Source organism: Tachypleus tridentatus, chromosome 13 (assembly GCF_004210375.1).
Source record: "Tachypleus tridentatus isolate NWPU-2018 chromosome 13, ASM421037v1, whole genome shotgun sequence".
Classification (NCBI taxonomy): Eukaryota; Metazoa; Arthropoda; class Merostomata; order Xiphosura; family Limulidae; genus Tachypleus; species Tachypleus tridentatus.
Window position 1 is genome coordinate 72,785,689 of NC_134837.1, and position 26,241 is coordinate 72,811,929.

Here is a 26,241-nt window from a genome sequence, read left to right on the forward strand (position 1 = left end):
GAAATTCCAAAACAAACAAACGAACAAACTTAACATTAATTGTCATTTTTAGGAACGGTGAGTTAACACTTTACATTAATGGCATCATAACATCATTTTTAGTAATATATTCATCCTTTCAGCTGTGAGGACGTTATAACGTGATCGTCAATCCCTTCGATATAGTGTTACACTGCTTCATTAGGAACGAGTAGCTTATATAACAATCGTGTAGCTTTTTGCGAAATTCAAAACAAACAAACACTTTACATTATTTGTGTCATGTTGCTTTTAGATACATCGAGTCAACTTTTTACATTATTTGCATTATGAAATAATTTTTAGATTCAGTGAGTTAATATTTGTGATAATGGTATTGTTACGTCGTTTTAGATGGGATAAGTTAACACTTTACATTAATAACATCACAATGTTGTTTTTAGGATCAGTGAGTGAACACATTCCATTGAGAGCATAATGACGTCATTTTTACGAACAGAGTTTTTTGTTTCTGCTAGTGAGCCTGACCCTATAAGACTGCATTAACTGAAGTTCTGCTTTGTGAGTTAGGGTTAACTGTAAATAGGATGAAATGTTCTGGCAAGTTTTGGCTGAACTTGAAAGATGGCGTATTTGTTTGGTTTACAGAAAAGTCATAGTAACCATTTGATGAATCCACCGAATGAAATCGAACCAAGATTTGTAGTGCTGTAAAATAGGGAAATTCGGGAAGAAGAACCGCAGCCCTAGATTCAGAAGGCGGATTCTTGTTAGTCTTTCTTTGTTATTTGGTTTTTCGACATCAGTTCAACATTCACGTATCTCAGTACTGCTGGTATGGATATTAACACTTTTACTGATAAGGAGAACAACGTTTCGACCTTTCTAGTTCACCTTCAGGTTAAAAAATCTTGTCCTCTCCTTATCAGTGAAAGTGTTAATACCCATACCAATCGTTCTGAGATACATTTTTAATTTCGAGTAGGTTTCTCCTCATCAAGCGTTCAACGTTCAGTTACAGCTCTTTTCTCAGTTCTTCAAATTTTGTGTTCGTCCTTTAAAGAAAAAACAACTGGGAAAACATAATATATTGTAATAACTCTTCGATGTTTCATCACTGAAAATGCCTGTCATGATGAGATGGTTAGGGCGCTCGATTCGTAATACGAAGGTCGCGCGTTCGAATTCCCGTCACACTAAACATGCTCGCCCTTTCGGGCATGGGGGCGTTATGATGTGATGGTCAATCTCACTATTCTTTGTTAAAAGAGTAGCCCAAGAGTTGGCAGTGTGTGGTGATAACTATCTTGCTTTCCTTTAGTCTTACACTGCTAATTTAGGGACGGCTAGCGCATATAGCTCTCTGGCAGCTTGGAGAGAAATTCAAAACAAATAAATTATTTCCATTTCTGTCTGAACTACTTTTTCTCTTTGTTGTACTATTTCTTGTAACAATGTACAAAACCACGATTTGTTTTATATCCCCTCAAGTACATAAACACCCCTTCAACGCATAATGAACTCGAACCATTTCCTTTCTGAGCAGTGTATAAAACGACGTGTATGTCGTTTCATGAATGTCATCAATTAAGTTTTCTTATAAACGATTTATATAGTATTATATGTACATGTAGGTATAGTTTCACAGGTATAGAAGGAGTTCAGTTAGACAGAACTACACATTGGAGATTCTTGACACATGGAGATACTAGGGTTTCTGTTTGTCCCCAACTGGCTGGTATACATTATTGCAGCTCTTTTAGCTGTACATTGGTGAGTAACTGTCATGTTACCTTGAGTATGTTTCTTATTGTGATTCTTGTATACACACAAACGTTAAGAGTTCTGAATTAAATTATTTGTGTTACACTACTCTACAATGGATATCTATTAACCTACGCCTCATTAAACAAATAACGATCAACAGCAACTTACAGGTTCGACAGCTGGATGTTATGTGTTATTTAATAAGCTTAAACCTCCTTGTAGTTGTTATTGACTGTGTGCACCTCCTCACTTCTACACACCAGCCAGACGATTGAAGTTTCATCAAAACGTCCAAGCTGATTTCCATAGTAAAGAGTAAATATAAAAAACGTATAATTATTCCATTCTTTGTTTCTACAGGTAAACCTAACCCTATATACTGGTGCAATACTTATTAGTAATAGTCTGTGTGTTCACATACACATAAAACCAGTATTAGGTATTGTGACAAAACTTTTCTTTCTTGTAGGTTTTAAAGCGTAAAACTACACAAGAGGCTATCCATAATCTTCTCAAACCTGGTATAATAACTTCACTTTTAGCATAATAAGCCCCACACTTAACGCTGAGCCACTACGGGCTGCAAATTTGAAGCCTGATCCTTTCATATGACAGAGTACCAGCACGTAATCCAAAGTTCGAAAGTCAGTAAAATATAAGATCCATCTAATATGTGAATATGTGTGTACTGAAGATGTAAATTTATTACTGATTGGGAAATAAGTCCAACATTATTTACATTACTAGTTACTTTAGAAGCCAGTACAATGTGTCCAGATATGTAGCTTGTGAAGAAGTTTTGTTTCTATCAATATTTATGAAACAATTTCATTAGTTTCTGCAAACATGAACATCAAACCTCAGTTTGAATAAACCTATTTTAAAGAGTGGGACAGTTAGCTTTTCAAATTGGTACGAGTTTTGGATAGAGGCTCTCCTCCCTACAAGTTTCGGAATACTTGTTGAAATACCTAGCTTTGAGTTATGGTATTTTACGTATAGACTCTCCAGCTGATTAAAAAATGCGTATTTCATGATCATTTGTTCTCCTATTTCAAAACAACTATTACAAAGCTTCTCCACCAAGAGTTAAAATCAACTGAAAGAAAAGTTCGCCAATTTCGTAATATGTGAGTGCAGTTTGGTGAATGAATATGTCATATGTTTGTTTACATGAGTTTTCTCTCCCTATTTCAAACTTTACTCTGTACTTTATTTCCTCAATGTGAATACTGGTTTATACTTAACTAATTGTCAGTGTACTTAATACCACATCTGTGGGGTTACCTGTAACTGGCTGCCAGTGTACCTGAGAACCAAACCTTTCATATTATTACTAATACATCGCAAATAATTTCTGTTTCAATGCTGAAAGCCTTTTTTGTTTGATTTGATTTGTTTTTAGAGCAACTCCGCATCGACTTATCTGTTGGGTACACTGAAGGTAATCGAACCATGATTTTAACTTTAAGTCCGGACTTACCGCTGTCCCACCGGTTACACAATTCTGATAGCAGTAATTTCCTCTAGAATGTTCATACCAAAGAAAATTAAGTCTATGAACGCATTTGTAATTGTACCGACTTAAATTTTTATTTTAGTACTTCAGATACTGATAACAACGGGGCTGGCCCGGCATGGCCAAGCGCGTAAGGCGCGCGACTCGTAATCCGAGGGTCGCGAGTTCGCGCCCACGTCGCGCTAAACATGCTCGCCCTCCCAGCCGTGGGGGCGTTATTATGTTTCAGTCAATCCCACTTTTCGTTGGTAAAAGAGTAGCCCAAGAGTTGGCGGTGGGTGGTGATGACTAGCTGCCTTCCCTCTAGTCTTACACTGCTAAATTAGGGACGGCTAGCACAGATAGCCCTCGAGTAGCTTTGTGCAAAATTCCAAAAAAAAAAAAACAACAACAACGGGACTAACTACTCGCACTCAACTATAGGAATTTATTTACTGTGCGTCTAAACTGATGAATTAGTTGTGATCTTGTTTGACAAAACGTTACCGAGTTTGTAACAACTGGTGCTTGAACACGGGAAAGAATAGAAATTATAACTTTTAGTTACATCTTAAATATTCACAAAAAAACTTGTAGTTGGAAACTAAAGTGCTGAGATTAGATTTGTCGAGCGTTTACGAAAGAGAGAAATAAAAATTGAATGTTTTCGTGCTTTATTTTTATATTACGTTCGTTCGGATTTTCTTTCTCAAATTGTTTTTAGTGGATATAATACACGCACTAAACAACGGAAGTTTAATAAAACATTAATAGAGACAAAAAATGACACCTACTGTTATTCCATAAGAAACCAATATGTGCGTGGGGTTGAACATTTTATTTCTAATCTATATTGCTGTCCTTCACATTTGTTTTGTATATGATGTTGTTATTATTTTTTTCGGAGAAAACTTTATTGAAAAAAAATTAATTTTTTTTCAGACAAAATGGGTAGAAAAAAGTCGTTATTTATAGCCAATGGTATTGTTTTACAGCAAATCTACATAATATGCTATCTGCACTTTGTCCAATGGGGAGGATAGAACCCAGAATTTTAGTGGCATTAACCATGAAGCTTCCATCTGAAAAAATCGTATAATTAAGAGTTATTTTTATTTTTAATAATGATAAAAAGATATTCTGAAAATTTTGTTTCTTTCAATAAACGTGTTCTCCTGTTCCAGTCTTTTCTCATGACTGTTTACATTGATTTATTCCGTTCAGTTTTGACGTTAAAGATTATCTAGCTAGTTGTTTATGTACAATTTTAAACGAACCAAATTTAACCCTAAGTCCTGCACAAGCTCGTCGCTAACTCAGTTAATTTGTTTGACCAGAGTAAGGTTTAATAGTATAGTTTAATCAAGTAGGTCGAACAGCACGTGTCATGTATTTGCATAACTCGAGTGGGTAGCCGCACACAGTTACGTGTAAACAGAAAGTCGTTTTTTTTTCTTTCATTCTCTCTCTCAAGTGAAATGGTTTCCATTTCATACTGTGTCGCAACACTGATACAATGTGGGACTAAAAAATACTACGTTGTTATGGAACAGTGAGTTTTTGTCTTTTCAAGATCTGATTTGAAACATCTAAATTCCGCATGGGGTCGTGTGAAAACTTCAAGGTGTGATGTTGTAGAGCTTGGTTACTGTGCCAGTTTATTTGAGTGGTCAACTTCTCGCGTTCTTTGCTTGACCATTTGTAAGCTTTTGCAATCAACATACAGAACGGAATGTCCACATCCCAGTGTCTATTTTCTGATGGGCAGCTTCAGTGTGAATGTGGGTTTTCTGATTCTGAGATTCTTTCTGATTTCTAGCTCGGTCTTGTTTCTGATCTAATAGTCACAACTAGTACTGAAGTGTTGTCGTGTAATCAGTTCTGTTTGGTCATGTACTAAATGATAAGAGAAAAAAACTTACAATATCAAAATACCGTTTAATTTGCGTTTGAATAAGAGAATTGATTGTATTTGTTGTTTTTATACGAGCAGCTGTATTTATGTAAGTTTGGAAAATTTATGTAGAGTACTGTAAGTAGTCACGTGCGTAGACTCTAATTATCCAGAGGGAACAAAAGCCATTTTGATTGTAACCTTGTGACACGTTTCTAGCGTGGGTTCGTAAATTTATTACAACTGAACACTATTTACAGAAAGCTTCTAATATTTTTTTAAATAAATAATTTATTATACAACATTACAACATTGAATAAGGTATCATGAGTTACTGTTTAAATCCTTGCGTTGTGTACAGTAAATGGATACGTTTGATACGTGAGGTATCCTTAATAACGTTGCTACTGTAACTTCCTAGGTATTTCACAAGGAATGTTGGCCTTTGTAAAAGAATGGGAATAAAAGAGATCGAAAACAGATATCCATACGAAAGTGTTCTGTATAACTTGAGCAAGTTAGTCATATTACATTATCATTTGGTATAAAGATAAAATGTGAGTTTTTACAATTGTCATTTCTTCATCCATACTTGAACTTTTTATGTACAAGGTGTTCGGAAAGTCACTGTGCAGATTTGTATTCATATTTTATTCAGTCTTTTTTAAGCCAGCAACTGATTGCGGTGTTTAGAAACAAAATAAGAAGGATCCAGGCCTGTATTGATAACAACGGTGGTCACTTTCAACGTTGTTTATAATTGTCATATATGTTTTCCTCCTGTATTCTGTATTGAAACATGTTTGTTATTAAATATGTTAGTGCACAGTGACTTTTCGAACACCTTGTATAAGAGCTTAAGAACAGTAAACAGCACAACCAAAAATAAAATAAAATTTAACCAAACTGGCAAGTGAATTATTTAACAGACAAACGTATATTTGATTTTAGTTAAACAATTTTTACATGCTAATTTTTTGTTTTCATTCTTCGTAAAACTCAAACTTCAAGTGTTTAACAACCTGAATATTTTTCTCCATTCCAGCCTGTTCATGAAGTAGAGGAAGAAAGATACAATAAATATGGAAATATTTATGGGTATAGTTCAGTTTAATTCATTTGGTAGCAGTAAAACATGGTGTTTTACAGAACTTGAATATTTTATTTCGATATATCGTGTTTAAAGAAGAATGCCTCCATTTGATAGTGTATCGGGTTAGTGTTAAATAAAGATGCTCGTATTAATTAATAAAACTTGTTAATATATCAAATGCAGTCCTTTTAATAGTAATCAGGTATGTATGTATAAAACGTTTGGTACGACAGGTATTTTAAATATCAATATATATTACAAAATCAAGTTTCGTAATTGTATAATTTTGTTGCTATTGTCTCTAATATGCCCAAGACCCTCTCCAATAGAGAAGACCGTTGCCCATGTTACTCAATTAAGTGTTATTACCCCAGTCGTATAGCGACACAGAGCATGCGCAGTAATTATATTTCAATTTAACAATTTATATGTGAAGTTCTAGTATTTAAACAACTTATATTATGAAATTATAAACTTTCTAACTGAATGTTTGTTCAAGCATAAAGCTACAAAATGTGTTAGATGTCCTGTGCTCAAAACAGGTACTGAAACCCTGTTTTTTATATAATGATCTTCAGACGTTACGCTGAGCAACAGAACCCAACAGAACACAGTTTTACTTCCAAAACGTATATATATGTATACACAAAAAGTCAGTGTTTTGTATCAATTTCTTTTAAGAAATATGAAAAATAACCATCTTGTGTATCTGCTTAATTTGTGAAGCTTGTATCCACTGCGCATACTCTCAATAAGTGCTTGATGTTTCTTCATTTGTACTAACCCTTAAATTACACATACACACACAACATAAAATTGATGATAATAACTTAGTAATCAAGAGTGCAACGATGGACAGTTGCACCACCTGTAAAAATAAACTTCATATTTAGTGATCGTTACGGGATGTCTCCAATGTAACTTAAAACTCGTGAATACACAAAGAGTAGATTAAATTGAAGTAAGATTGTGACATCCTTTATCTGAAAAATTTAACTTAAGTATCATTCGAGACTCGTGTTAAGGCAGAAGGTTAATTGAGTTCGTTCATTCATTTTGGTCATTAATAAATACTGACAGATATCGACTGTTATAATAATTTGTTTACACATTAATAACGTATTTTAACTTTTAAAATATGAGCCAAACATCTTCAATTTTCCATACGTTTCGAAAAACAAAAATAGATTTTATAAGAAAACTGAATTACTTTTTCACTAGTTTTATTATGTAAGTGATTATAATCAACAGTCTTGAAATATGTATTCAAGGAAATTCGAAGGAACAAACCCAGTGTTAGTGATGGGAGATCCAGACCTTATAAAGTTGATTACGATCAAGGATTTTCATGCTTTCATCGATCGTCGAGTAAGTAAATATTTTATTCGCCATCTTTACATAAACAACCATTTATTGTAGCATCTAAAATATGATTTCTCAACCAGTTACCTGGCTCCTGTGTTTTCTTACCTTTCTCCTTAACAAATAATGGTTGCACCTCTAGTGGCAGAACTTAACGTTGTCTTCAGATATTAATGTTAAATAAAAGCGGCTCTAATCCGGTCGTTGAAAACTTAACCTTAATCGTTTTATTTAAAATATTAACTCGTGTAATTTAGTCTTATCTGTTCATAAATTACGTGACACTTTTCTTTACGTAGTATAATTTTAACTTATTGTACGTCATATGTCTAAAGTGATTTGTTTTTAATCAGTGCTTTTTCAAATATAAGTTTACAGTTTATATGCGGAATAGATTTAATAATTGGTTTCTTTACAGATTTATTCACTTAAATAATAACTCCATTTCTAAGTCTATGATTTTTTAAAACAATCTGCGTAACTAATTTTATACTAGAAGTGTGAGTTTGATGTCAGTTTGTAACCCAAAAAGTGTCACCCAACTCATGTTTAATGCTGACACTAAACAAATCGTAATCAAAGCGATTTCATACAACACCTAATAAATTCTGTACCTGTTTATGTAATTTTTTCTATTTGAAATATTAGGTTGTCCAGAAATAAATGTCGGAATTCTCCGATGACATTTAGAAGCTGAATATTGAGTAACTTATCTTTGGTTAGTTGGTTTAATCCAACGTTTGTCTCCTACAAGGTGTCTTAATTGTTTGCTGTTTCAACTCTACACAGAGTAAGTTTCGCAACCGCAAGGCAACATGGAAAAAAATGAATTTAGTCTGATTTTTCTCTATGACTTCAAACTTGGACGAAAAGTTACTGAAACAAGACGGAACATCAGTCAGGCATTTTGCCATATTTGTGTTATTGAACGTACAGTTCAGCGTTGGTTCCAAAAGGTTAAACATGGAAGTGAAAGTCTTGAAGACGACGAAGGTCGTGGAAGGAAGCTATCCTCAGTCGAAGACACATTGAGGAAAGCAGTTGAGACAGACCCTCGCAGAACAATATGTGAGAATGCAGAAAAAGCAAGGGACAAGCAAATTAACTACTGCCAACCACCTGAGTGTGAGGAAAAAAGGTAGATAAGTGGATTCTGTACAAGTCGAATGAAGATAAACAAAATCGTAGTAATGAGACCTGTCTAGGATGACGCTGCAAAAACGGAATGAATTGGGAATCGAGGTTCTTCGTCATCCACCTTATTACCCAGACCGTTTTCCTACAGAATTATATTTTTTCGAGTTCTTTGACAACTTTTTGAACGAATAAACGCTTTCAAAACCAGCCAGCTGCAGAGAAACTTTCAAGAAATTTTGATCATAGAAACTCTGATTTCTATATCAAGGGCGTAAGCAGCATCGTTACATGTTGGCAAAAGTGTGTTGAAGCAAATAGTGCTTACTTTGTTTAAAGCAGGTTTTACAACACTGGTTTATATTTTTACTGTCTTCGCAGTTCAAAATCAACGTTTATTTCTGTTCAACCTAACACTATGATTTGTGTTTCAAACTTTTTCTACCGAATTCAATGAAACCTACCAGTTTTACAGCACATGGCTGTACTCCTCTAGTAAAAAATCGACTAGTTTTTTTTTATTTCCTGTAATATGTCGATCATAACTGAAAAAATAAGATGTTATTACTAAGACTCCTTTCTTTCCTTCGTATGTTTGTCTTTTAGTGGATTATTGCCATTGTACCTCTAGAATTTCTTATATTTTACTTTGATTCAGGTATTTTCGGCTGATGATCCCATTCTCAGCAAATTTCTATCAATCCAGTGTGGGGAAGAATGGAAACAAACCAGAAGTGTCATTTCTCCAACATTCAGCCCCAGTAACATAAAAAAGGTATCATTATTAGTCATGTGTTACTGTAAAAATGTCTATTTACTCGATATATTGTAATTTTAATTTTCTTTTCTGCTATATGTCGGTGAAAATAAATAAACTGTTGTATGGGATTAAATTAAGAATGAGAAGTGAGCGAAAAGCATTATAGAACATTGAAGAATTATGAATACATCGAAGTTTCTGGTAACTGTCTTTCTTCAGTTCCCTATAATTCGAATTTATCATATAGATGTGAAGTGATCGTGCGAAACCTGGTGTATTACATCTTTTATTTTTCTCTGGTGTTGATTTTTTACGTTATTTTTTTAATATTCTGTAAATGTTTCATCTTATATAATCAGTGTTGTTTGGGACTTCTAGATGACTGAGCTCGTTGAAGACACTGTGAAAAGCTTAATTCGAAACCTTGAGGAAGCTGCCAATGAAAATAAAGTTATTGACTGCAAAAGGTTCGTTAGAACTCTGTGCTATCCGTACAACACGAATATCTTGTCATCTAAGTACTGTACAGCTGGTCCCTAAACTACAAAAATACACTTGGAATAATATAAGCACATCTTTAAAAATATTACATGTTATGCAAAAGATATTTAAACCGAACTCGTATATAAATCCGCCACAGATGGTTTTTAGAGTAAACTTCAACACCACTTCTGTCATGGTAAATCACTTAACTACATGAACAATGTAAGTGCGTGTGTAATGTTTATAACGGCTCGTTTTGAAACAACTTACTACAGGCATGTAGAATCGTAAAATAAACTTGGGTTTTTGAACTCTCCATCTAGGAATTACATACAAATAATAAAGTACGTTTTAAGTTAAACATTTCTATTTGTTTATATGTGGTTGGTCCACATTGCTGGGGTGTTGACATAATCTGATGTCATTACATCAAATGTCCTAGAAATGGAACCTAATTATTGGGACATGGTGATGCAATTGAAACTGAAATATTACGTTAAAATTAGGTGTTATAAATACTTTTGACAGGTGTAATTCATTAAATATTGTGAAATTTCATATGAATAACCACGTGAAGTGAAAAACCACTGCTAGCAATTATATTGCATTATATTGTTCTACAATTAGCATCATGTATTCTAAGTTGAACATTGTGAATATACCTTGTTAATTGTTACCCATGTACAATCTTAATTGCGAAAGTATGAAAATATAAATAGGTAATACTAAATGTATTTGTCTTTCAACCAGTTGGATTTTATTCGGAAACCGATTATGTTGATCATTAAACATTAAAAAAAACTATAGTAATAGGGATGATATTTATTAGATCTTTATACAAAGTTTTATGTGTGTTTTATTTTTGAAAATGTGCTCTTTGTAAAATGCCTTAGATTGTTTGGCGCCTTTACCATGGATACCATTGCAACTTGTGCCTTTGGAACTCGTATTGATTCGTATAAAAACCTTGACAACCCTTTCGTTACTTACGCACGAACACAGTTCAACAGAGACATCACATTTACGCAAGTTCTAGGGCGTAAGAAATAGTTTTCTATAGCTCTTATAATCACATATATAGAAAATTAAGAATTTTTATTTCGTAAAATATTGATATAGACGAAAAAGACTGAGCTACACATGAAAACGTCTAAATCGCTAGGGGTCACTGTAATCTTAGATAAACGTGGTTTAAAGGCGAAAGAAAGAGTACATGCGTCCTTTTCTTATAGCAAAGACACATTAGGCTATCTGCCGAGTCATTCGAGGGGAATCGAACCCCTGATTTTATCGTTGTCAACAAAAGCGAGATAAAGTGCTTATCTTTACCACTATAAATAATTTAATAAATTTCCTTCTAGTGATGTGCATAAATACATTATTGAATATTTTTTATATAAATTAGATAAAGTAAATACTAGTTTTGATTAGATTTCCTTTAAATTTTCTTTACTTTTAAAGTGTCGTGTTAAGCGCACGGTTACGCTTTTTAAGTAAAAATTAATGTGTTGCGTGTCTCTATTACTTTTAATTACCTTAAAATGTTTCGATTTTCTGCATTTCTTTCTTCTAATAGTTATCAACCCGAAATTAGCTCGATTTTTTGGTATCAGATTTATTAGCAAAGAAATTATTGACTTCTTCAAAAATGTCAGCAATCAAATTATTGAATACAGGCAAGAACAGAAAGAGGTAAGATCGATATTTAAACATCTTTATTGTTTTTCTTTGTGTATACAGAGGATTGAGTACATTATATTCAAACGATTTTTACCAATAGAACTCAATCTCATGGCATCAACAAATTACATGTTTTCTAGGTGGATTGGAATGTATAAGAAATACGTTTTGAAAATAATTCATGTTTTGTGGATAATGTGATGTCACTGAATATTGAACAATATTTTGGGGTAAAATATTCTCATGTGAACATCATAAAGATGCTCAGAGGGGATATTTTGAATTTCCAACGTGGGTATAACATTTATATTTTAAAGACATTATTAAAAAAATTAGTAGTATGTGTATCAACTTGAAGTTAAGACATGTACATAAAGCCCTACAATAAAACATATCCCAGCAGTGTTACCTTCTGTAATGGCTTATCGTGGCTTGGTGATTATGGTAATTACAATCTGCAGGTCAGGAGTTCTAATCTCTGTCCTATAAACATACGTGTCTCCCTAGGTGTGGGGATGTTATGATGTGATGGTCCACCTTATCCTTCATTGATAAAATAATAACCAAACAACTTGCGGTTGGCCGAAATTACCAGCTGCCTTCCAGTCTTTCACTGTAAAATTAGGAATGACTAGCACAGATAATGCTCTGTTAGCTCTGCACAAAAATTTAAAAAGAATAAAAAAAACAACAAAGCTTTCTGTAATAGGTAAGAACCCACAAATACTAAGGTCAAAGAAAGATCCGTCAATATTTCCCAAACAATAATACATAACATAATAAAGAATGGTCTTATGGAAATCGTGTTAACATGGTGTGTGTTCAATAAGATAGTTCTCTTCAGAAACATATTCTTTTCAATCATTGAATATCTCAAGCATCTGAGTAATGAATTTGGTTTTAATGCTATTCCCCACAAAGAGAACACTGGTCGAGACATTAGACATAACTCCTATGGATTATATTTCGACTGCACTTTTGAAACGGGCACTGGGAAATTGTATTTCTAGTACACAAAATAACTCTGGTAAGCAAGCAGGGTGTACTCAAACAGGAGTAGTACATTATTATTGTTATTATTATTTGTCAACCTCCCAGTTTCTTGCTTATAGAACATAAAAGGTTAATTACATAAGGAGAATGCCCTTTCATCCTGTCTGAAGTAAAACTGTATACTTTGATTATACAAGCAATCAGATGTTTGTAATCTTGCTATAAAGAGCAAGTCCAAGTAACTTTCCTCTTTACAATCATTTTTTGCTTTTATTAAACGGGTATAATCTTAATTTTTTATTTAATTCAAGTTACAATACACACTATATTGTATGTAAGTATGTATGTATGTATATTGTAAGTTATTTCCTGTAACTTTAAACTTCACACATTTTGGGAGGATTTGAAATTACAGTATCCGTGATAGTTGTAACTATACACATATTATATTTTCTCCTTCATCTAGAACTCTTCTTAGAAGTGTGTTTTTTTTCCTTTCTGTAGAAACGAAATGATTTTCTTCAGCTCATGCTAAATGCTCAGCAGTCTACCCAAGAAGTTCAAGATGTCCTTGATAAAGTCACAAATTTAATGGACAGTGAATATGGCTATGAAGATGAGAATAATTAATTTATGGTAAAACCATCCAAACGTTAGAGTAAACTTATTTATTACTTTCATATCAGTTTGAACAACTACTCTAAAATAATGCTATATTGTTGGCATTAAGTACAGTGATCTATTTTGGTAAGGGCTAGAGGGGGCTGAGCCCAAGATCCCATGGTCTTAATGTAGGCCCATTGATAGTTTTATTCTATGTAAAATTACATGGGATGTAGAGCCCACAAAAATTATTAGCACCTAGATTCACACAACCTGAAATCTACCGTTGATTAAGTATTACTACATTAATATCCTTTATTGGGTCAGCGAGATTTGATACCCTATACTAGACAGAGTGCTTACTACCTGTAGTGTAGCATTACAGTAACAATAAATAAATAACTTTCTGGCTTTCAGTTGCAGTCCTAAAAGTTCCATGTAGATTCATGAAAAAAAAATCGTATTGTTTCAAACTTTTGTTATATAGTTACTCATACACAAACAACATTGTTTCAAAGTGTGGATTAATTTTCTCATTCTGTAATGTACAAGTAAAACTGAACATAAGTAGAATAATTAGATACTCTATAAAATGTTAGAATATTTCATGGGAGTTTTGGCAAAGTTGTGGATATTGCAATTTTAATTAAGAATCTCTTAGTTTTGTGTGTGTGTTCTATTTTCTGAACAGTTAACAGTAGAATGTATCAAAGTGGTTCTGTTCGATAGGCCCCCTATTGGCACAGCTGTATGTATGCGAAGCTAGAACGTTAGAGTCCAGGTTTTGATACCTATAGATAGCTCACTGTGTAGCTTTGTGTTTAATTACAAACAACAACCTGGCAATTACCGGAAAATTTATAATTATTGATAATTTATTATATTTGATATTGGAATCAACATCGAATGATCAGTCTACATATATGTTGAACGGTTAAATTTAAAAGTAACTTTAATAACAAAAATGTTTCTTTTTATGAGGGAATTTAACGAAAGGAAAATTAAGACATTCTTCGTCAACTGATTGAAAGAAATGTTAGTATAAAAGCATAAACGGGAAAAACTGGTAAAAACAAGAATGTGTTTGAATATGTATTTGTTTTGTTTGTATCGTTTATTTTAATATCTCCCCTTTGAGACATCTGAAAGTTTGCAACTGTAAAAAAACACAAAAAACTAAAATTAATATTCTGTCGTAGAAGGATATTACTTAGGGGTCCGTTTCAAGTTGCGAAGTGATCCATATGATGTACACCAGAATAACTCTCGCTAGAAGAACCTAATAACTTTGGTTATCAAGTTTTTCACATGATACAATGAGTGGTAGTAAGAGGAAGTATGCAAACCTCTCTTCTATTTCTCTAAATAATATTAAACTGACCTTGAGGTAAAGAATACCTAAATCTAGTTAGTGAACTTTGATTTTTTTTTACTTGCAATATTTCGAGTCGTTATTTCAAAAAATTGTTGTCATTATAGTTTATCTTCTAATAAATATCAATCAACTGTGCACTGTTTGAAAACGGCAGGCTAAAATATCGAAACAGAACGATAAGTGAAAACTGACGTATAGCATCGCTTTCTTCTCTGTAAAGTTTCCCGATGTTTTTTTCGTAGTTATGACACGAGATGACATTTTGGCCAATAGCATATTGTTTTTCCTGGCTGGCTACGACACAACAGCCAGTGCATTAACCTACTGTGCGTCTTGTTTGGCTCTCAACCAAGAGTGCCAAGAGAAACTGATCCAAGAAATTGATCACATCTGGGAAGAACACGTAAGTTACGTCTGTAACCAGTTTTAATTTAACCAAGAAGTGAGTGAATTTTGAATAATACGTCTTCGAGAAATTTTAAGGCACTGATATAATGTGAAGATATTAGTGTATGTGTGTGGGTATATATAATAGACGTGAATATAGAAAAAAGAAATACTAAGTTTAATGTTTTTCTTACCAGCAAAAATTCAAATTTGTTGGTCCTTATTAAATCTGTTACCTTGTTTCTAATTTAGTATCTGTTTTGATTGTTTTGTCTAAGTTGGAAAGTCACCTATGCTTTTGGGTGATATGGCCGAAGACGTTTTCATTTCAAAATAAAATTTATGCTCTCACACAAGTGGCATAATTTTACAGCTTACACGGTACGTTCATGTATGTGTTGCGACAGACATCAATAACAAATACATATATATACTTACATTACATTATTGTATGTTGACAGTTAGTTTTGTCATGAACATTGTAGTGCAACGGAACTTAATTAATATATATATATATATGTTATATTGTTTGTTTGTTTGTTTTTTGCAATTCGCACAAAGCTACTCGAGGGCTATCTATGGTAGCCGACCCTAATTTAGTAGTGTAAGACTAGAGTGAAGGCACCTAGTCATCACCACCCACCGCCAGCTCTTGGGCTATTCTTTTACCAACGAAAAGTGGGATTGACCGTCACATCATAACACCCCCACGGCTGAAAGGGCGAGCATGTTTGGCGCGACGGGGATGCGAACCCGCAACCCTCAGATTACGAGTCGCACGCCTTAACGCTTGGCCATGCCGGGGCCCCATTTGTTATATATATATATATTTCAAGCTTCCTATTACAATGGTATATTTTAATGTTTATATTGCACTATTAAGTTTGAAAGACCCATAGTAACTATAGTATCTTTTAAATGAATATCTTAATCTGTAGTTCGTTTGATAAAATATTTGCACTGCGCTTTATTTTCTAGTACTATATTGACATATGTGTGTCTAATATCTATAGCTTAATAGCACCAAAGTGAAATATGTTTTACTTATGAGAGATAAAACATTCAGTATAAAAACAAATGTGTATTTTACATGTTTGAACACTGTTTAATTTTCTTTCTGAAGTTTCGTCGATTTTACATAATCGTTTCTATTCTGTAGTCGTCACTGAAAATTTTCAACTGGTAATATTTCATTCTTTTTCTTCGTTTGTTACCACAGCTGCCTCGATGCACCTGATATGTAAGTTTACTACAAAGATATGTGAGAAAACCAAACTGTTTATTTTCAGGGTGGAATTAACTACGAACAGATAGGGAAAATGGTCTACCTTGATTGTGTTTTGTCAGAGACGTTACGACTCCACACAATCGCCTCCTTGTAAGTAGAGTTATAAGTTAAACTGTTCTAATGAAAAATATTCAGGTGACACATATTTATTTTTATGTAACTACATTTTCATATCCTCACCAGCTTCGAGAGAAGGGCTAACATTTACTAAGAGTTAGGAGACATGGAAGTCGCGATACCAAAAGGGACCATCGTCCAAATTCCTATCTACGCAATTCACCATGACCCAAAGTATTATCCTGAGCCTAACATCTTCGACTCGGAAAGGTTCGTTTTCTCCTCTATGTCGAAGTATTTCCTTTAAGGTATATAAAAATATTATTATTAATAATTTGGGCAACATATATCATTTAAAAATGAGAGATATGCCAGTAATAAGTTAGTAAATGGCGTTGCAACATTAGATTCCAGCGGTAATCCGGGTGACTTATGGAATGATGTCATTGTTTTCTTAAACCTCTTCGATTCTGATAAATCAATTTTGTAGTATTCATCAAAATGTCCCCCACTTCAGTGTTTCGTAAACTAAAAATAGTTTATTTATATTTTAAACATCACGTTCATCGGTTTTATTGTAGGTTCCTTCCAGAGAACAAGAAACGTCGTCACCCTGATACTTACTTAACATTTGGTGCTGGTCACAGGAACTGCTTGGGAATGAGATTCGCTTTGTTAGAAGCCGCTCCCCGCTAGTTCAGCTGTATGTCTCCGGATTTACAACGCTAAAATTAGGGGTTCGATTCCTCTCGGTGGGCTGAGCAGATAGCTCTTTGTGGCTTTGCTGTACGAAAAAACACATAAACACTTGTTAGAAGCTAAACTCTGTCTCGCTCATGTACTGAGAAACTTCCGTTTCTACCGTTGCTCAGAGACCAAGGTAGGACACTTTTCGATCCTTTTAATTGTCGATATACAGTGACTCTTAAGTGTTTATAAGTCATTTGAAGAAGTATATAAACATATTAACTACGAAACCTGTATAATTGTGTGATTTTGAATGTGCAAGCGAATCAGCACGTGAGGAAAAAGAAGAAAAAAAAACTAAAACAACAATAACACTGCAGCTAGTTGGCGTAAACCAATTTATGTCAACAGACCCGAGAACAACACATTATTATTGATTATTGACCTGTTAAAATGGTTAAAAAGATACAAAATCTGAGACTTTCACAGATTTGTCCATTGTTTAACCTGGAATGAGCTGTTTTTTTTCTGTATTAAATGAGCAAATTTCTATTCCAAAGTTCTCAAGCTTTTAAATCTTTTATTTGTATGCTGTAAAACGCAAAGCTGCACGATAGATTGTCTGTACTATTCCAACTTCGTGTATTTAAACCAGATTATTAGTCTTATAAGCCTATCGTGAGAGGGGAGAGAAGCTTTTTGTTTTTATCACACTTTTATATAATCACTTTGTCATAACTCATAATAAATAAAGTTGTAATTTAGAAACACTTTGTACTGTACACAAATGTCAGGAGACCATAGTGTTCCTCTTGACTGGCACAACTTTCATCTTCTCTTCTCTTAATAATAAATATTTTGAAACTGATACACTATTCTATTCAATTAGAATTTCCCAAAGTGAATGTCCATACCACTTCAAAGTGATTTCACAAGTCTTTCCTTTAAAAAATTAAACCTAAAAACACGAAATTTTTTCGTTAAGTTTGTTGTCGTAAAACTAATAATTCCGTTTTCCTCCTATTACTAATTCAAGAGCCAAGAGTAAAAGACACGTTAGTTATCGTAGAATAAGCTACAGTGAAAAATGAATATATTGTAACAGAGCTAAGCTAGGTTTAAATTAGAATATAGATCATTCATTTTGCTAAATAAATTTTCGTATTTTTTAACAGGTACCACTTGAATATTATAATAAACTAGAACTAATTTAAGCCAAGCAGGTGTCGTTAATAATTGAAAAACGTGCAGAAGTGTGGTCTCAGTAGTTCTTGTCCTGTCACTCTATGCATGTAAACGTAGTTACACAATGTGCCCGTAATGTGGTGTATTCCATTTTTGAAATTACATCCGTTAAAACTGAACTGAATATCGTTTAACTGATCACACAAAACAATTTAAATTAGAAGCTGTGCTGAGTTTGTCACGTACTTAAATGTTATGAATAAAAGAATTTTAGTATCAAAATTCTTTTTTCTCAGTGTTTTTGTGTTTTAAAGTGCAGATGCTGTAAGTGCCTTGGATTCCCTTCAAAGTTTAAATGTCAAAATTAAAGCACAGATTTAGAATGTAAGATGCAAAACAGCTGTTGTTCGAAACAGAAATCGGTCACTTAATTTTGGAATAACAGTGACACCACAACTCTTCATTATAACAGTTGAACAACAAAAATAATTAGCTGTTAGTGCAAGGTACAGTCTTGCTGGTGTACTTCAAGTGTCATCAAAGCTAGTCACTGTCCTTGACAATTTAAACTACACCCGTGTTGTAAATTGTTTTCACTGTGCCTGGAAGGAAGCTGTTTCAGCTCGTAGCTCTTGACCCTGAAGCTGATACATAAAGAAAGGAGGAGCATTAACCTTCCTAGTAAGATTGACACTTCAAACGGTAACGAAACATACAGTATCACGTGTCATCACTTAGGAATCCAACATGCCATGGGGGTGTTATAATGTGCAGTCAATCCCACTATTCGTTGATTACAGTAGCCCAAGAGTTGGTGGTGGGTGTGATAAAGTCGCTGCCTTCCCTCTAGTCTTACAATACTCCATAATAAACAGCGAGTTCAGCTAATTCAAAAACAAAACAAATTGTCATCTCTTAGCTTACAAAGGAATGACTGATTAGGCCACTGTTTAGAAACTGATGAAACAAGCAATATGTACTGCGTGCCAAGACACTCGCAAACCGTCTTGCACTCTTTCAACGTCTTCTAGAATGAGCCTAGCAATTGAAACAACTTCATACTTGTTAAAATTTACAGAAAATATTAACGTCTTTATAGGAAATGTTTCACAAGATTTGCTGTCTATTGGATACGTACCATAATTTATCTTGGATGAGCATCCAGTCTATGTTTGATATTACGATTTCAAGTAGCATATCATTGAGTTAAATTGTAATTCAGACAATTTAATGTCGATAAGTATAAAATTTAATCATTTCTAGCAAAACTAATACACAGTTTTATGTTTTAATATTTTATTTGTATATTTTAATTTACAAACAATACCGAGTCTTCCATTTTGTCAGGAACTGGATATTTTATTGACTGTTCACAATGAGCAAAATAAATCTGAGTTGATGGAGGTACAATTCACTTCATTAACGAGTAGCTAGCTACCTCTTCGGTAATCACACACGAGTTTTTCACCGCTGAAGTTGTACAATGTTTTCGTAAAAATACTAACGTCTGGTGTTAATCCATTGCAATTAAACGGTTTTTTAATGTTAAAAATCTATAAACGTTTTGGTCAAATATTTGTACTTTTTCTGATTTGCAAGTATTAATCACAGTTATACCTTCTGACATTTATAGTATACCAACTGTATCAAACCAAAAATGCATACTGTTTTTTGGCGCGCTTTGTTTAGTAAATTTTATAAGCTTGAGAGTTTCTAGAAATTTCAGCTTGCTTTACAGTACTGATGATACAACTAGTGCTTTAACACAACGTATATTGCTTATTCTTACACTCAAAAATATTCTACAAATTTAGTGAACAGGCGGGAATTTCGCAATACACATTTAACAGTATAAGTTATGTGCATTTCTAAATATGTATAACTCAAGGCACATTTCACATAAAACATATTATAACTTGTGTGATAAATTTATTATCATATATCTATTTTAATATCGATGTTTAAGTTATACATATTTAGAAATGCACATAACTTTGCACAAATAGAATAAAATAAATAACTGCCACTTTAATAGTTACAACATTAAAAAGCCTGCAAATTCCAATAAAATTTTCAGCAAGTCCAACTTCTTTGCGACATCTCTTTAAAATAAACATTGTGGTCATTTCTGTGGCATCCTTGGGAAACTGACAATATGAGGTTTAAACAAATTTTAACTTTGAATAACTTCTCATTAGTGGTTGAAAGTAATACACTGAGAGGAATTTACACGTTAAGATACACTGCTATTAAATATCCTAATGAATAAACTGAACTGTTTCAAAAGCATTTGTTCTTGTGCAGCAATGATTGGCTTGTCCTAAGGTTCGTTACGAACCAGATGTGTATCTCTTCTGATACTGGTTATACTAAAAAGCTGATAATTCTTTTGCCACTTCATTATCACTTGCCATGGCACAATCAAAATGATTTTCTATTCACTGAAAAACTGTTTACCGTATGTTTTTAACTAAACTAAAAATTTCAGTTTTAATGGTTGGGTTTTACATTTGTTAGCTGAGTTGTTGTTGTCTTACAAGCACGTTATACAAAATTGCTCAAGCGATTAGAAATTTACAATATACTACCTTATCCAATGGCCTACTAAGGGTGGTATAAATAAAACAGTCTATCCCGGGTGACAGGCAGGAGAGAGGTGCTATCGGTAGAATTAAAATACCAGTACAAGTTTTAAAACCAAATGAATAATTCGCCAAAGTAAGAACAAAAATTTAAAACGTTGAAACTGTTACAAAACTTGATGTTAATTTAAACTATAAAATAAAAGTTTATTGGTAATATAAAATTTACAAACGAAAAATTAAATGTTTGATAAAAACTACATCGATAAACGAACTTTTATTGACGTTTTAGTCATCAGTTTGTTGTGTTTTTCCAGCTTGCTGCAATAGACATTCCAAGTCTTGTTCACTTGACACTGCCTACATCAAGTGCAATAGGAGAAAATTCTGAAGATATTCAACTTTGTGAATGTGAAGAGTAAATACAAGAAGCATCTTCACAAAAGCATTCAAATGGAAATGAAAGCAAGGATTTGATGTAGCAATTCCTCTTCTAAAAGCCGCGAAACTGATGAAGAGGAAGAAGACGCCAGCAGAAGTCCACACCAACAGGAGGAAGATTCTGATGAACAAAAAAAGACATATAATTTTTTATTTTATTCTGATGTCGCTGCTTGGCCAATTCCGGTTTCAAATGATTGAGTTGGTTTTATTAAGAGGGTAAGTGAACTCTTCCAACATAGGGATGACTAAAGGGAAGAGTCGATAGTTTACTACTGCGTGGTTCTATAAGGTTTTGCCAAAAGGCGAGAATGTTTTGAGAACGTGAATGGTTCACGTTCCATGAAAAGGAAGTTTGTTTTCTTTTGCTGCAGACTGTTTGCTCTTGATGACAAATGAATTGGAACATCCAGCTTTGTCATTGGATTTCAAGTAAGATGTAAACTAAACCAAAAGGTGTCTGACAATGAGACTTCTGAGCAGCATCTCTCATGCACGGAGAAATTAAAGACCAAGGGAGCAGGGTTGAAGCTTCAAAAAACTAATGATGAAGGTTATCAAGCAGCAATTGACAAGAAGAAAAAATTATGTGAGGATATGGACATTTCTATGGAGAGAAGAGGGAGAGTAAAGCTCCGAAAAAGTATACCAGGAGAGACAGCAAAGAATGCTGGTCTCACATTGACATTAAGTAAAAAGGGCTATGTTTGAATATCTTGATCTCTTTCATCAAGAACTGGAGACTTGTTCAAAGGCGATGGATCAAATTCTGTCACTCTTAGTTATTATTCATCCAAACAATAGTTGTAACAACAGAAAAAGAACTTTGGAAGTGAATGCCAGATTTGACTCATATTGTCATTGACTTTTCTGGTAAAGATATCAGTGTGAAAGTTGGACGACTTCGGAGACATTTGGAAACTGCCAAAATTAATGTTGAAGAGTTTTTTGGCGTATTGGTTTCTAAATTCTTTGTTGCAATTGACTATGTAAAATCGTGTTATAAACACATCTCTTGTAAAGCTCGAATAGAATATTATAAGTTTTAATTAATTGTCTGAGTGTTCACATACAGATGAAGCTAGTATTAGGTATTGTGAGAAAGGTTTTATTTCTTGAAGGTTTATAAGCGTAAAACTACACAATAGGCTATCCATAATCTTCTCAAACCTGGTATAATAACTTCAGTTTTAGCATAATAAGCCCCAAACTTAACGCTGAACCACTACGGGCTGCAAACCTGAAACCTGATCCTCTCATATGACAGAGTACCAACACGTGATCTAAAGTTCGAAAGTCAGTAAAATATAAGATTGTATCGAATGTGTGTGTGAGTGTGTATTTAAAATGTAAATTTATCACTGATTGGGAAATAAGTCCAACATTATTTACATTACTGTTTACTTCAGAATCCTGTACAATGTGTCGAGATATGTAGCTTGTTGTAGAAGTTTTGTTTCTATTAATATTTATGAAACAATCTCATTAGTTTCTGTAAACATGAACATCAAACCCCAGTTTGAATAAACCTATTTTAAAGAGTGGGACAGTTAGCTTTTCAAATTGGTACGAGTTTTGGATAGAGGCTCTCCTCCCTACAAGTTTCGGAATACTTGTTGAAATACCTAGCTTTGAGTTATGGTATTTTACGTATAGACTCTCCAGCTGATTAAAAAATGCGTATTTCATGATCATTTGTTCTCCTATTTCAAAACAACTATTACAAAGCTTCTCCACCAAGAGTTAAAACCAACTGAAAGAAAAGTTCGCCAATTTTGTAATATGTGAGTGCAGTTTGGTGAATGAAGATTTCACATGTTTGTTTACATGAGTTTTCTCTCCCTATTTCAAACTTTACTCTGTACTTTAGTTCCTGAATGTGGATACTGGTTGATGCTTAAATAATTGTCAGTGTACTTAATACCACATCTGTAGGGTTACCTATAACTGGCTGCCAGTGTACCTGAGAACCAAACCTTCACGATTTTCTTTCATGTTATTACTAATAAATCGCAAATCATTTCTGTTTAAATGCTGAAAGCTTTTTTTGTTTGATTTGATTTGTTTTTAGAGCAACTCCGCATCGACCTATCTGCTAGGTACACTGAAGGTAATCGAACCCTGAATTTTAACTTTAAGTCCGGAATTACCGCTGTCCCACCGGTCACACAATTCTGATAGCAGCAATTTCCTCTAGAATGTTCATACCAAAGAAAATTAAGTCTATAAACGCAACAGTAATTGTACCGACTTAAATTTTTATTTGAGGATACTGATAACAACGGGGCGAACCACTCGCACTCAACTGCAGGAATTTATTTACTGTGTGTCTACACTGACGAAGAACTTGTGATCTTGTTTGACAAAACATTAACGAGTTTGTGACAACTGGTGCTTGAACACGGGAAAGAATAGAAATTATAACTTTTAATTACACCTTAATTATTCACAAATAAACCTGTAGTTGGAAACTAAAGCGCTGAGATGAGATTTGTCGAGCGTGTACGAAAGAGAGAAATAAAAATTGAATGTTTTCATGCTTTATTTTTAATATTACGTTCGTTCGTATTTTCTTTCTCAAATTATTTTTAGTGGATATAATACACGCAGTAAATGATGAGAGTTTAATAAAACATCATTAGAGAGAAAAATGACATCTACTGTTATTCCATAAGAAACCAATATGTGCGTGTGGTTGAACATTTTTTTTCTAATCTCTATTGCTGTCCTTCACATTTTTTCCCTGTATAATGTCGTTATTATTTCTTTCGCAGAAACCTTTATTGAAAAACAATTTTAAGTTTTTTTCAGACACAGTGAATAGAAAAAGTCGTTCTTTATATCCAGTGGTATTGTTTTACAGCAAATCTACATAATATGCTATCTGCACTTTGTCCAATGGGGAGGATAGAACCCAGAATTTTAGTGGCATTAGCCATGAAGCTTCCATCTGAAAAAATCGTATAATTAAGAGTTATTTTTATTTTTAATAATGATAAAAAGATATTCTGAAAAATTTTAATTCATTCAATAAATGTGTTCTTCTGTCCCAGTCTCTTTTCATGAATGTTTACATCGATTTATTCCGTTCAGTTATGATGTTAAAGTTTATCTAGCCAGTTTTTATGTACAATTTTAAACGAACCAAATTTAGCCATAAGTCCTGCAAAAGCTCGTCGCTAACTCAGTTAAATTGTTTGTACCACAGTAAGGTTTAGAAGTATAGTTTAATCAAAGTCGAAGAGAACGTGTCATGTATTTGCATGGTTAGCCGCACGTATAGTTAAGTGTAAACAGAAAGACGTTTTTGTCTTTTATTCTCTCTCTCTCTCAAGTGGAACGTACTGGTTTCTATTTTATACTGTGTCGCAACACCTATACAATGTGGGACACGTCATTTGTCGTTAGTTCTTACCTTTAATACTCGTAAAAAGATGTCCCTTGTTCTGGGACAGTGAGTTTTTATCTTTTCAAAATCTGGTTTGAAACATCTGAATTGCGCATGAGCTCGTGTGAAAACTTCAAGGTGTGGTGTTGTAGAGCTTGGTTACTGAACCAGTTTATTTGAGTGGTCAACTTCTCGCGTTCCTTGCTTGAACTTTTGTAAGCTTTTGCAATCAACATACAGAACGGGGTGTCCACATTCCAGTGTCGATTTTCTGATTAGTCAGCTTCAGTGTTAATGTGGTTTTTGCGACTCTGAGATTCTTTCTGATTTGTAGCTCGGTCTTGTTTCTGATCTAATAGTCGCAACTTGTACTGAAGGCTTGTTATCGTGTAATCTGTTCTGTTTGGTCATGCACTAAATCATAAGAAAAAAACGTACAATATCAAAATACCGTTTAATTTGCGTTTGAATAAAAGAACTGATTGTATTTGTTGTTTTTATACCTTTTTATTAGGTTCATCTACTATGGTCAAAAGATAAGTTCTCTTGAATAATGGAAAAACCATTACGTGTTGCCATTAGTTGACGTAGGATGCTGTTGGCCGTGCACTTTTTATTTATGGAACACTATCGTAAATAACTCTTGTATGTCTTGGAGCGAATCGTAAAAATAAGTAACAAATTCATCGAAATGATCAGTAGTTTTAATAATTATTTGTTGTGATAAAGTTGTGTTGAGAAATATTTACAACGTATTTTAGTTTTTACTCCACAATGTGTGTAAACTCTGATCATCGAGAGGAAACGAACGCCATTTTGATTGTAACCTTGTGAAACGTTTCTAAATATTGATGATTATATTACGACGATTACTCAAAATAAACACGTTATGAAACATTTCAGTGAATGTTTAGACTCTAACGAACTGACGCTATCAGGGTCAGTAAGAGGGTTATGAAAGCCATGGGCGATGCTTTAATTAAACAGAACCAGGAAGAATCTCGGTCTGTCTAACGTTACACAATCAAGTATACATAAAACAATACTCCAACCCATATTAAAGTTATGATTGTGTATGTAGACTAGTATCTGAAATATAGCATTAATACTTAAACTTTTATTAATGTGTGAACTACTGGTAATTTAACAGTCCGTGTTAGTCCTAATGTTTTTAACAGAATCAGTGGTTGACTAAAATGAAAATATAACTTTTGCTGCAAATTGTCGCTTTGAAACATTGTACCACCGTTAATAACACATATATCCATATACACATCAACACATTATATTATCTTAGAAATCATAAGTACAAACACATTCGTAATGTACTAAAAGTAATTTTTAATAGAATGAAAATATAATGAATATCGGGCTATCTGCTGTGTGTACCGTGGGGAATCAAACCTCTGGTTTTAGAGATGTAAAGCTGAAGACGTATTTCTGTCTCACCAAAGGAAATCATAAATATTATAACACATTACACCTTATATATAACTGTTGCTGTAACTTGTCGCCTTAAAACATTAAACCACCATTAATAACACAAATATTCACATATACATCAACACATGATATTATGTCAGAAATTGTAAGTATATTTAGCAG

General features: G+C 33.5%; 3 protein-coding genes across 4 annotated transcripts in view; all 3 read left to right on the forward strand.

The window, feature by feature from the left end:
• LOC143236188 (thromboxane-A synthase-like) overlaps positions 1–15,066 on the forward strand; it is a 140,591-nt gene extending 125,525 nt beyond the window's left edge. Inside the window, exon 4 of the mRNA XM_076474474.1 lies at positions 14,864–15,066. Coding sequence (XP_076330589.1) covers positions 14,864–15,051 — 188 coding nt within the window. The 3' untranslated portion in view covers positions 15,052–15,066. The remainder of the gene's footprint in view (positions 1–14,863) is intronic.
• LOC143239221 (cytochrome P450 3A9-like) lies at positions 1,543–13,282 on the forward strand. 2 transcript variants are annotated; one of them, XM_076480114.1, is made up of 9 exons: positions 1,543–1,752; positions 5,560–5,654; positions 6,182–6,236; positions 7,503–7,599; positions 9,386–9,502; positions 9,866–9,954; positions 10,864–11,009; positions 11,547–11,662; positions 13,148–13,282. In XM_076480114.1, exons 1-9 carry the CDS (start codon positions 1,679–1,681, stop codon positions 13,271–13,273), a joined length of 915 nt encoding a protein of 304 aa, XP_076336229.1. In that variant the 5' UTR covers positions 1,543–1,678; the 3' UTR covers positions 13,274–13,282. The 2 variants fall into 2 exon arrangements, with proteins under 2 accessions (XP_076336229.1, XP_076336230.1); XM_076480115.1 differs by lacking the exons at positions 5,560–5,654; positions 6,182–6,236 and having other exon boundaries at positions 1,544–1,752.
• Positions 15,067–16,511: 1,445 nt separating the features above from the next.
• Positions 16,512–17,049, forward strand: LOC143236189 (cytochrome P450 3A19-like). The gene is made up of 2 exons (XM_076474476.1): positions 16,512–16,623; positions 16,935–17,049. Exons 1-2 carry the CDS (start codon positions 16,520–16,522, stop codon positions 17,047–17,049), a joined length of 219 nt encoding a protein of 72 aa, XP_076330591.1. The 5' UTR covers positions 16,512–16,519.
• Positions 17,050–26,241: the final 9,192 nt, after the last annotated feature.

Excerpts from the sequence above, each read along its gene's own strand:
- LOC143239221 (XM_076480114.1), top strand. The coding sequence starts at position 1,679 with ATGGAGATACTAGGGTTTCTGTTTGTCCCCAACTGGCTGGTATACATT. Across the intron at positions 5,655-6,181 it reads TGTTCTGTATAACTTGAGCA|AGCCTGTTCATGAAGTAGAG; the intron begins AGTTAGTCATAT and ends TTTCTCCATTCC. Across the intron at positions 6,237-7,502 it reads AAATATGGAAATATTTATGG|GAAATTCGAAGGAACAAACC; the intron begins GTATAGTTCAGT and ends TATGTATTCAAG.
- LOC143236189 (XM_076474476.1), top strand. The coding sequence starts at position 16,520 with ATGGAAGTCGCGATACCAAAAGGGACCATCGTCCAAATTCCTATCTAC. Across the intron at positions 16,624-16,934 it reads AACATCTTCGACTCGGAAAG|GTTCCTTCCAGAGAACAAGA; the intron begins GTTCGTTTTCTC and ends GTTTTATTGTAG.